The 12,104-nt window shown below is 45.1% G+C and overlaps 1 protein-coding gene across 1 annotated transcript in view; it reads left to right on the top strand.

Annotated features, from left to right (window-relative positions):
- Positions 1 to 12,104, top strand: part of LOC131592498 (CBP80/20-dependent translation initiation factor-like) — a 565,386-nt gene that overhangs the window by 66,836 nt on the left and 486,446 nt on the right. The window contains exons 4-5 of the mRNA XM_058864047.1: positions 7,192 to 7,404; positions 9,806 to 9,889. Of these exons, the coding sequence (XP_058720030.1) occupies positions 7,192 to 7,404; positions 9,806 to 9,889 (297 nt within the window). The remainder of the gene's footprint in view (positions 1 to 7,191; positions 7,405 to 9,805; positions 9,890 to 12,104) is intronic.

Genomic DNA, 12,104 nt, shown 5'->3' with positions numbered 1-12,104 from the left:
AATAACCATTCTAATCCATGCCCCTCTATTGTGAAAGAGGGAAAAGACAAGTATTAAAACCTCAAAAAATTCTAGGGACCAGATCGACATGAAGGCTTCCACCCCGAGAGATATTATGTATCCAAACAACATGGCTACTGACTGCTTTATCTTAACACAGAATAAATACAACCAAAAATACAACCAACAATCAGTACAGGTTTTTCCACTTTCTCTCGCCCCGCACTGGGCGCCAAAAGCTGTATATGTCTTAGTTTAGGGCAAATTAGGGAGGAAAACTCTGGATGGGGATTTCCCCAGGGAAATGCCCCTCCCCACCAACCGGTCCGGGAAAGGGAAAAAATTTCTTTGGAGAGAAGTGGAAAAAGCTGTTTATTTAACAGAAAATTGAATAATATTAAATAATAAAACCTCTTGCTGTTCGATGGGATGGCAAATCTAGGAAGAAAAGTCCTTTTCATGTGGTGTGTAGCTCGGCTTGCTCAGTTTCTTATCAGTCCCTCCAGCGCTGGAAAAGTGCCGAGGCCCAGGCCCTGGTGGGCCACAGGCGTGGGCTCCCGGGGTTTAGCTGGGTGTTCAGTCCAGAGCAGGCTTGCACAGATCCAAGAAAAAGGAAAAAAAAACCAAAGGTCCGGGGAATTCTTCTGCCTCAGCTAGCTAAAACTAACTAAAAGCCAGGGAGAAGCTCTGTCCCGCCGTCTGTCTGTGCTGCAGACAACACAGTCCAGGAGCGAGATGTGTGGGAGTTATATTTTCTTTAACACAAACTGCGGCTTCTTTTTCCCCCTCTTTTGCTCTCAGAGCCAGTCTTAAAGGTACAGAGCTTAATATATAACATAAACCAGACGATTAGAGATACCAGTATCATAAAGTCACCCCAGGACACTCTCTATGTCATTAACTTCCTAAATTCTACAGCATCTGAGCCTGACCCCCCAATTCTCTGCTACTTTTCAAATTCGACCCAAGCTAAGCTCACTGAGAGACCACCAGTGTTAGTAAAGGACCCAGAGGCACATCAGGTTTCTGGGCCTTTTTCATTGATTACCTGGGGAAGAGGCTATGCCTGTGTCTCACTACCACCTGGCCCAAGATGGTTCCCAGGAAAAAACATAAAACCATATCTAGGCACTGCAAACACTGCCCCCATGGACACTAACAAGAATTCTCCTGAGTCAAATATAAGACCTCCACAAAACCAGACCAGCTCTGCATGGAGACGAAGGCTTCGCTGAGCATCCACATACCAAAGAAAAGACTGTCCCTTCACACAACAGCAGACAAAACAGAAAATGGAAAGATTCTACTGCATCAGTCAAGCCATAGGCCAGACACAGCCTGGCCACAAACTGATCTCAAGTTTATATGTGTGTTATCCCTCTTTCCCTAAAAATCCTCATGTCCCTCTCCCTCAACCCTTTCCAGAACCTCCCTAGACTTTATACCTACCCTCCCCCATCCTCAGTTTTTAGTAAATAGAAAAAGGGGGGAAGGAACAGAAGAAAGGGACGAAGAAGAAAACCCTAAACCTCCCCTCCCACCATAAAGATAACAAATTTTGCTTATATTCCCTATCAGAAGCCACATCCTTGTCCAAAGATGGAAATTGGTGCTTTCCTCACTGCTGCTTGGACGCTCTTCGCTGTGCCACATGCCTTTGGCTGGATTAACCCACAGCTTAACCATAATGTTTGGGTGACCTTAGCAAGCACACTGAAACAAGATAACATGTGCCTATCCATGGGTAGCGTTGACAACCCACTTTCCACGTGTCTGGTAGGGATTGTCTTGGTAGCAGATGACTGGCCCATCTATAATTCAGAGCTCCTCCGCACCACAGGTAAGAGGCCCAATCCGATAGATACTTGGAATGAGTGGACAAAAATGTTGCCAAATGCTCCAGAGGAACCCCAAGAATTGGACCTGTTGGGGTCCTCCAAAGCACTATGCTGTATTGAATTTTACTTTAAACGTCCAAAACATAACTGGCCAGAGATTGACCAGACAAAAATCACATACAGAAAAGTCATATCACCAATTAACAAAGCCTATAATTATCCAGATTGGTGTAATTACACCAGTCGCGTACTTTCTGTGTCCACCCTCCACCCCAAAGTGTTGTCCCGGGGAATGTTTCTTATCTGTGGTGACCAAGTATGGGCTGGGTTCCCCTTGCACCTCAAGAGGGGTCCCTGTAGCCTTGGCAAACTTTCTACCTTCACTCCAAATATCACCTTATTACATAATTGGAAACAAGAAAGTGAATTAAAACGTCAAGAGATCCTACACTGAATTTGATGAAAATTGTGATCCTAAATTGTACAATTGGAACTAATCAAAGAGAGATGCTGTCTCCCTATTCTTACCATTGGTAGCTGCAGCTAAAGCCCTTGGTGAGATAAATCACCTGGGGTGTTGGCTTAGCAAACATGCCAGTGCAACATCTGCTGCCCTAAGTGATCTTTTAAAGGATGAGGAAACCACAAGACATGTATCCCTACAAAATCAAGCTGTGATTGACTTCCTATTACTCGCCCATGGACATAGCAGAGAGGACTTTGAAGGGATGTGCTGCTTCAACCTCTCTTCATGCACAAAATCCATCCACACAAACATCCAGAAACTGAAAGAACTTGTGAAGGACATAAAGGTGGAAAACACCCTGGACTGGGTCAATGATCTCGGTCAATGGGGACTAATGGGATGGGTGTCATCTTTAGTTAAGGGAATCTTGTGGATTTTTATTCTGATTATTATTGTATTAGTTATGTTCTCGTGCCTTCTCCATTACTTTAAAATAGCTATTGGAGATGCATTTTTACTAAATACAGAGAGGGGAGTGGTGGAGGGAAGCCAGTCCTCTGAAAGGCTTCCCCCTTGGAGATCTGTTTCCTAAGATAAAACAAAACTACTTAGTCATGGTGACTAAGCTGTGGATGCCTTCCTGCTTTGGGACTCCATGTTATCTCCTTGTAAACTATTGGTCATTTTACCTCAGTCTTAAACCATTGGTCCTTTTCCCAATTCTCCCCTTCCCTATAAAAACCCCAGCTTTTGCCCAGCTCAGTGGATGTGGCCACCACTGGCCCCCTTTGCAGAAGCCTGCCAATAAAGGACTCTGTGGAATGCTATACAGCCTCCTGTCTCTTGTCCATGCGTCAGCTGGAGTAACCCATGAGCTGAGCTAAGCTGATCACTACAGAGATGAAATCACATCTAGAAGAGCTAATCACTTGAAGCCTCAGGCCAAGCTCATATGGGTTACCCCCAGCTGGAAACTGCCTGAGACCCCTGGATGGCTGTTCCTTGCAGGACCCCTATCTGGAAAGTCTGCGGCAGCAGGGGGTAGGACAGACCCCCGGGATCAGCCCCAACAGGAGTGTTTTCTCACAGTCCTTAGCTCATGAACCCTTCATTAATTTTTCTTGCCTCTGCCCAGCTGTGGCAGGGGAGGGTGAGCAAGCAGCTTTTGTGGGTGCCTGGTGTTTGGCCAGTGTCAAACCATGACACTTTCTTACATTGTGGTGCCCAAAACTGCACACAATGCTCATTGCATGGCCACACAGTGCAAAGTAGAGCAGGACAATCACCTCCTTTTGCCAACTGGTGATGCTTTGCCTGATGCACCCCAGGACACAGCTGCCAGGGCACTTCTGACTCTTATTCAGCTTTCCATCAACTGGGACCCCTAGGTCCCTTTCTGTGGCCCTGCTTTCCTGTGTCTCATTCTCCAGTCTATCAGTACATCCAGGGTTGTGCCATCCCAGGTGCAGAATCTGGCACGTTTCCTTGTTGAACTTTATATCATTGGTGATTGCCCCATCCTCTAATTTGTTGACATCTCTCTGCAGGGCATCCCTGCCTTCGAGGGAGTCAACAGCTCCTCCCAGTTTTCTACCTTCTACAAACTTAATATTTCTTCGAGTCCTGCATCCAAGTCCTTAATGAAAATGTTGAAGAGCACAGGGCCTAAGATGGAGCCCTGTGGAATCCCACTAGTGACAGGTCACCAGTCTGACATCACCCCATTCTCTGTAATCCTTTGTGCCTGACCTGTGAGCCAGTTGCTCACCCATCACATTATGTATTTATCCAGCTGTGTGCTGGACATTTTGTCCAGGATACTGTGAGAGACAATATCAAAAGCATTACTGAAATCCACAAAGATTACATCAACTGGCTTCCCTTGATCAACTATGTGAGTTAACTTGTCATAAAAGAAAATCAGGTTTGATAAGCAGGACTTCCCTCTCATGAAGTGATGATGGCTGTGACTGATGACTGCGTTGTCTTTCAGGTGTTTTTCAATACCTCCCAATATAATCTTATCCATAACTTTACCAGGCACTGAAGTGAGACTGACAAGCCTGTAATTTCCAGGGTCCTCCTTCTTGCCCTTCTTGAAAATTTGGACAACATTCACTAGCTTCCAGTCAACTGGGATCTTTCCGGATTCCCAAAACCACTTGAAAATCATTGAGAGAAGTTTTGCAATGACATCAGCTAGCTCTTTGAGTATTCTCAGATGAATCCCATCTGAGGCCGCATAGATTTGTAGGGATCCAGCTGGAGCAGCAGATTCCACACAATTTCAGGGTCGACTGGGAGTTGACCATTCTTGCAGTCATGGTCCTGCAGCTCAGGGCACTGAGACCCCCTTGGTCCATCATCTGTGTTGAAGACAGAGGTAAAGAATGTGTTAAACACCTTTGCCTTGTCTCTGTCCCTGTTTGTGAGGTGACCATCCTCATCCTGTATTGGGCACATTTTTTTTACACTGCATTTTGCCATTAATTAATTTGAAAAAACTCTTTTCATTGCCCCCCACAGTTCTTTCACCTTCAATTCCAGTTGAGTTTCAGCCACATGAATTTTCTCCCTACAGTGGCAAGCAGCATCTCTGTGTTATTCCCATGTCACTTGACCTTGCTTCCACTGGGCATACACCTTTCTTTTTTGCCTTATTTCTGAGAGAAGGACCCTGTTCAGCCAAGCCAGCCTTCTGCCTTGCCTGTTTGACTTCTTACATTTGGGAATTGCCCAATCCTGGGCCCTTAGGGGGTGATGTTTAAAAAGTGACCAGCATTGATGGACCACAGCACCTGCAAAAACATTTTCCCAGGGCACCTTACCTACTAATTCCCTGAGCAGCCTGAAGTATGCTCTCCTCATGTCCAGGGGTGAGGTTTTGCTGGTGCTTTTCTTTTAAACTCAATCACTTTGTGGTCATTGTGGCCAACACAGCTGCCAGTCTCCACTCTGTTGACAATCAGTAGATCAAGGAGGGCATCTTTCTGAGTTGGCTCCCTTAGGACCTGTTCTATAAAGTTGTCATCCAGGTTTTTTAGGAACCTTCTGACCCAGGTTGTACCAGCTGTGTGATGCTCCCAGTTAATTTCTGGCAAGCTGAAGTCCCCCCTAAGGACAATGACAGTTGACTTTGAAGCATCCCTTAGTTCCTCAAAGAATAATTTGTCAGTGTCATTGTCCTGGATTGGAAATCTATAGTAAACTCCCACAATGACATCCACATTATTTGTTTTCCCCTTGATTCTTACCCAAAAGTTCTCAACTGTGCTATTGCCAACTGTGAGCTCTATACATACCCTTCTATTACATACAGTGCCACCTGTCTGCCTCTTCTGCTCTGCCTATCCCTCCTGAATAGTCTGGAACCATCCAGCAGGGCACTCCAGTCACAAGACTCATCCCACCAGGTTTCACTTGTGCCAATGATGTCAAATCTCTGGGACTGGGCCAAAGCCTCGAGCTCCTCTTGTTTGTTCCTCATGCTGCATGCATTAGTGTAGAAACATTTCAGGTGTGGTACACTGTATCCAACACCTTGTGAAGTAGGTTGAGGGATCCCATTAGTGCTCCTTTCCTCAAGTTTTGGCACACCATCCCATTGCTCATCACTAGCAAGCCTGGTTTTATCCCTTTCCCCCTTCCAAGCTAGTTTAACACTGTATCAATGAGCCCCACTAGCTCTTGTGCTAGAACTCTTTTGCCCCTCTGAGATAGATGCATCCTTTCAAGTGTCATTAGACCAAGTGTTGAATAGTTCATCCCATAGTCAACAAATGCAAATTTTTTTCCCCTGACACCAGTCTTGGAGCTATGCATTGTCCTGATTAATCTGCCTATTCCTGTCAATACTATTTGTTGTTACTGGAAGAATTGAGGAAATCACTACCCGTGTGCCTGATCCCTCTGCCAATTGTCCCAGGGTCCTGAAGTATCTTTTGATTGTCCTTGGCTTCTCTTTGTTATTTCATCACTGCCAGTTTGAACAACCAACAGCGGATAATGATCAGAGTGCCTTACTAGACTGGAGAGTTTTCCAGTGATGTCCCTTATCCGAGCCCCTGGGAGACAGCAGACTTCCCTATGAGTTGTGCCTGGTCTGCTTATTGGGCCATCCATTCCCCTTAAAAATGAGTCTTCTATTGCAATTACTCTTTTTTCCCTCCTAACAGAGGAGGTCTTGATGCAGGGTAGAAGTGGTGTTTTAAGATGCCCCACTATCCCAGAAGGACCTTCACCCACCTCATCAGTTGTCTGGCCTTCTAGTTCCAGAGCCTCATACCTGTTGAGCCATGGAGAAATAGGAAGGAGAAGAGCATTGTAACGCCTGTCCATCTTCTATAGAGACATCATCCTGAAGAAAGAGAGGTTTTAAAAATATATTCTAGTGGGATGTCTGTTTCATGTCCATGTGCAAACCTCCTCTTTTGACCATTTGCAGTCACATCATTGACTCAGCATCATTTACTGCTGCTGTCCTAGAGAAGCTTTTCAGTTATCATCCTCTTCCTCACACCCTTGTCCAGTATCCCCAGCTTCTCACCCTTATCCAGCACAGCTAATACTGTGGGCTTTTCGAATTAAGTTTTTAATTTTGTTTAGCTCTTGTGCATGTCTGGAGGTTTTCAGTAGTTTATGTTTTAAGGAGGACAGGAAAACTCTGTTGTCCTTAGATGTAGGAATATTACAGAAATGAGACTTTTTTGCACACATGGAAACTCTAAATATGACCACCTAGGATTAATATAAATATTACTGGAAATGCAGATAAACAGCAAAAAATATCCTGTCCCTGGAAACCAATAGGCTTCAGCTGCTGTTTTTTTAACCTTTTTATAACTACTGGGAAATAATTTCTTGCCTCTTTTTATTTTGCTTTCTCAGGCCCCCTCTGTTCTTGACATCTCTCCTGAAGGGATGGAGAACTTGTCAGTGGCATCGGCCTCCTCAGAGGCAGGGAGCAGCTGCTCTCAGGAGATCGAAGAGTTGGAGCGTTTCATTGACAGCTATGTCCTGGAGTACCAGGTCCAGGGGCTGCTGATGGATAAAATGGAGGGGGATGGTGAGAGCGAGAAGACACAGTCCGACATCTCACAGGTAGGTGGACAAAGGGCACATTGTGGGGTGCGAGAGGGGCTGGGGAATGCTGGTGACTTACAGCCTGGATTTGGGATGCATGTCCAGCTTAAGCACGATGTAGTAAAACATAAGATTTGAGTCAGCTTGCTTGTACAGCTATATATGAGGTCTCTAACCATCTAGTAAAGGTCTCCTGCCAACTGGGTTTTGGTTTTTATGGTCTCAAGGTGCATCATTGGAAGTGTTCAAGGTCAGGTTGGATGGGGCTTTGAGCAACCTGGTCTAGTTGAAGGTGTTCCTGCCCATGACAGGGGGGTTGGAACTAAATGAGCTTTGATAGTTCCTTCCAACCCAAGCCATTCTAGGATTCTATGATTCTATGAATACATTGAGTCTTTCAGGACATAAGTACTTGACTGATTGATCCAAGTTAAACCCAATCTTCACACAAGAAGACCATCCTACAGACTCAATTGTCCTCAACATGCTTCATGCAATCACAAAGTCTTTGCAGTCACTATAGTTTACTGTCTTAAATGAATGCATTAAGAAGGAATTATCTCCCAAAGATATTTTTTTTCCACCTAATATCCCAAATTTGGATAAGAAATAATCAGGAATTTAAATTTCTGATTTTCTCTTCCTGATCACTTCTTAGCAAAGCGAGGAATAAATACTCATATATCCTGAAGCTTGCTGAAGTAACCCTGGTAGAAGCCAGCTTGATTGAAGGTGGCATGTTCCCTCTTAATGAGAACCAGAGGAAAAAGAATGGGTTTAGGGGGAAGGCACTGGACTGAGACCAAGAAAATTGTTTTTAACTGTGAGTTTCTGCTGGCAACTTAATCTTTAATGTTGGACAAGTTGCTTAATCTCTCTGCAGTTATTTTCTTTGTGGCTGTAAAAATGTTTTTCCTGACTGAGAGAGGATAAATCCACTTACCCATGTGTGAGATGCTCAGATGGTACCACATCCCCCAATAACTGCTCTCCATGCTGGGGGAAGGAAAGGAAGGCACATGGTATGCTGCTTCATCCTCCATACCACTCACAGCAGGGCTGAATCCATAACCAGTCTAGAAAATTCCAAAGTGTGGATGTTCCTATGGTGGGGATGTCTCCAACCTTGCTCCCACCAGGAAAGAGAGGAAAGTCAGAGGGAAAATGTAATTTTCTTTTGGCTATAGACATAATAGTAGTTGAGCTGTACCTTGGGAGACCTTTCCAGGCACATGGTTGCACTCAAATTTGTTAAAGGAGATAGGGATAGGTCTAGTAGAAGGCTCTCAAGCATGATAGTATCCTGAGCTTCTCCAGGTAGGTCAGCAGAGGTGGAAGGAGAGTGATGAGCAGCTCTTTAATGAGAGGAGGCTGAGGTCCTCCATCTGTGAGCTAGAAGATGGGCAGAGCTGTGTAGGGATCATGGGCAGTTCTATTGGTGGCTCTTCCTCTTATTTTGTGGCCTCATCCATACCTGTCAAGGAGCTCTCAGGTGGTTGCTGCTTGTATGGAATTGACTTTTTATTTCCTCGACTCATTGGCCTTGGTGATGGCATCCAAACAGTGAGTCTCCCTGGAGCAGCCAAACACTTCCAGGATGAAAGACCTCAGAAATGGGGCTGGTCACCGAGGTTCAGTCTCAGCTTTGTTGGTAGGGATGACAAAATGACTAGGATTAAGCAGCATCCTTTATATTTGTTTAATGAAAATTGCTTTTTTAAAATATTATGTTTTCCTCAGTATGATGCAGCCCTTTTTTTCTTTGAGGGGAAAAAACCCAACAAAACAAATTATCCCAAACTGAATTATTTTTGTGGAGGCACCTTGGGGGAAGCTGACCTAAGCAGCTCATGATCCCCTATGGACAGTAATTTCCCTGATGTCCACATCCTTCACCATGGGGTAAAGCTGATGTGAAAGTAGTGCTGTCATCCAGTGTCACGTCACAGTTGCCACATTTTCTGTTTTGTTTAAAATAAAACCACAGTTTTTCTAGCACCTCAGGGCTCATATCTGTCCCTGAAGTGAATGGAGTTGGAAAACCCAGAAATTTCCCAACTTTCCATGGAAGACTCCATAGAAAAGAGTTATCAAGTCAAGTCACCTTGGTGCATACCACATGCCTGAGATACCAAACACTGATGGAGTCTGCCAGGAAATACTGGAGATGGATTTTATTGCAAAGCATCGTTTCAGGTGCCTCCCTGTAATTGTTCCTGCATCTTCCCTCTGCTTGCCATCAGCAGGTGGAGTGTTTCCAAGCCAAAGACTTTGGAATCATCCTCTAAAATGAGGGAATGCTGCACATGTACTGTGATACCTGTGGCCAGATGGTGTTTGCTGTGTGCTGTGGACTGACAGCAGTTTTCTCCAGCCTGGCTATTATTTTACACAATGTCTTTTTTTATCCCTATTACAGTGGACAGCAGATTGTAGTGAGCAGCTTGATGACAGCTGTTCCCTATCCCAAGGGAAGGGCTCATCGTCTCATGAACACAGTCAGGTAGGGGTTGTGTTTAGCTCTTCCTCACCAAACCTTTGCTTTTTTTCTTGTACTGTCTCATCCATCAGTGTAAAGCCTGCCCATGCTTCCAACTTTGCCTCTCCCATGGAAGGGGAGGCGTGTCCCTCTGTTTGGCATCTGAAAGCTCATTCCCAGCCAAACCATGGAAGATGGGCAACATCCCAATGTGAGGATGGATTCTTTGACCACGAGCTTATTGCTCTGTGATAAAGGGGAAAAAATATGGAGTGTCTTATTTATTGCTGAAGAACTTCTTGTGGCCACCTGTGAAAGCAACCTATTTGGAGCATTGAAGTTGATTTGAAAGTATGAGATGTAGCTGGGATGAGGGATCTTTGTGTAGCTGAGCTTCTGGGTTATATGTCACAGCACAAGGATGGTGTTGTAAGGAAGAGGATTAAATAGCTGAGGGAGTGAATTGGGAGAAGCAAAATTGCATGTGCCAAGAACCTGTGTTTGGTGTGCAATGACAGAAGCCAGTCGTAAGTTGGTTTTGGTGGTTGTATGTAGTGTGAACATCAGTGAACAGTATTTACCAAGTGCTGCTGGAGGTGCCTGTCCCTCCTCTGTGAGCACTAGCATGGGAGAGGGTTGGGTAGGGTGGAGGAATGTCTCTGACCATTGTCACCTGGTTAAGGAGCTACTGTGCCACCATGAGGCCATCAACTCTGTAAGAACAGTGCCTGAGAAGGTATGAGACTGAGGCAGCTGAGGAAAGGGTGAAGTGGCATTTGCAGTAGCTGTGGCTGATGCATGTGCAACCTGGAGAAGGGGCTTCAGGCTGGTGGTTTTGGTGCTCTTGCCCTGCTTGATGTCTTCCAGACTTCAGTCCCACATGTACAATCCATGAGAAGAAACCTGGGAGCCTCTTACAGGGTGTACAAGAGGCTGTGTCAGTTGGAGCAGTGCCTATTGCAACTTTAATTTTGGGTACAATTTCTTCCTGCACAGAGCCATGATGGAAACTGCTTGGCTGTGGGATGGGGGCTCATGCATCCCCTCTGTGCCATGGGTCTGGATGCAAGGATTCTGGGAATATCTATACCAACACCTGTATCCAACAAAGACAAGATCTTGTTGTGTAGGAAGGTACATGCTGTATGGAAATGCTGCTTCAAATGAACCTCTGAAGGTGCCAAAAGGAATTGTGGACCTAATTTATTATAGTTTTGATCTGCTCAGAAATATTCATCATCAAAACCTCATCCGTGTTCCAGCTGGCTGCTTGATATTCAGCTGGGAAGCTGGCCATTTCCATCGAGCCTTCTTGGGTTGCTAAGGGTGATAACAGGACCAGGTGCTTACCCTGGGGAAGAAGGTCCCTTGCTCTTCACCCAAAGGCTCAGCTAATGTGCTGAGCTGATGGGTACTACAGGAGGATGCAGGAGTCACACAAGTGATGCTTACCTGACTGCAATCAACACAGCCCTAACATTTTCCATCTGCCTGATGCTGTGCACTCTTTTGTTCCAAGATATTGGGGGGGTGGGGGGGGTCGTGTTTTTGGGTTTTTCCTTTGAATTAAACCTATTTGATATCCTCAAATAGGGAGCTTGCTTTCTACATACAAATACCATTCACCAATGCCCAAGTTGTTTTCCCTGTGTTTGGGCTCTCTCCCAGCCTGCAGCAGAGCTAGTAATTATCTCTCTCCATGTTTGGCTTCCTTTAACAGTGAGTAAACAAATTTTCCTTGGCACCAAAGAGGAGCTGCAAGATATTGTTCTTCTGTCCAGGCAAGCATCTCTCTTGCTGTTGCTGATATATGAGTGAAATGCTGCTGGTGAGGACTAGGTGCAGTTTATTATCATTTCTGGCTGTTGATTTTTCACTGCTTGGTGAAACATCTGCTATTAGTAGCTGTGGGAGATTGGCACTTGTGCATCCCATACAAAGCAGTGGCTTACAAATGGAGAAAATTCCCTCTAGAAGCCTTTTACTCTGTTTTTTCCAGTTCTCTGGGCAGGTCACTGCAAGAGGATGGTCTGTTGATGGAGGATCTCATGAGATAGATTTTGTGAACTCCTGGTGTGCTGAGAAAATCCTGGCCTCACAACTACATTCAGCTCATCTATAATTCTTGTTTCCTGCTGTAAACACTTTTGTTTGCTGCATGTCATGGCTGTGCTCTGCTAAGCTCTGCTGTGTTTGAGTGATACTCACCAGAAGGTCTGCTAGCACCATGTGACCCTCT

This window comes from Poecile atricapillus, chromosome W (genome assembly GCF_030490865.1).
Source record: "Poecile atricapillus isolate bPoeAtr1 chromosome W, bPoeAtr1.hap1, whole genome shotgun sequence".
NCBI lineage: Eukaryota > Metazoa > Chordata > Aves > Passeriformes > Paridae > Poecile > Poecile atricapillus.
This window is presented reverse-complemented; position numbering and strand designations above follow the sequence as displayed.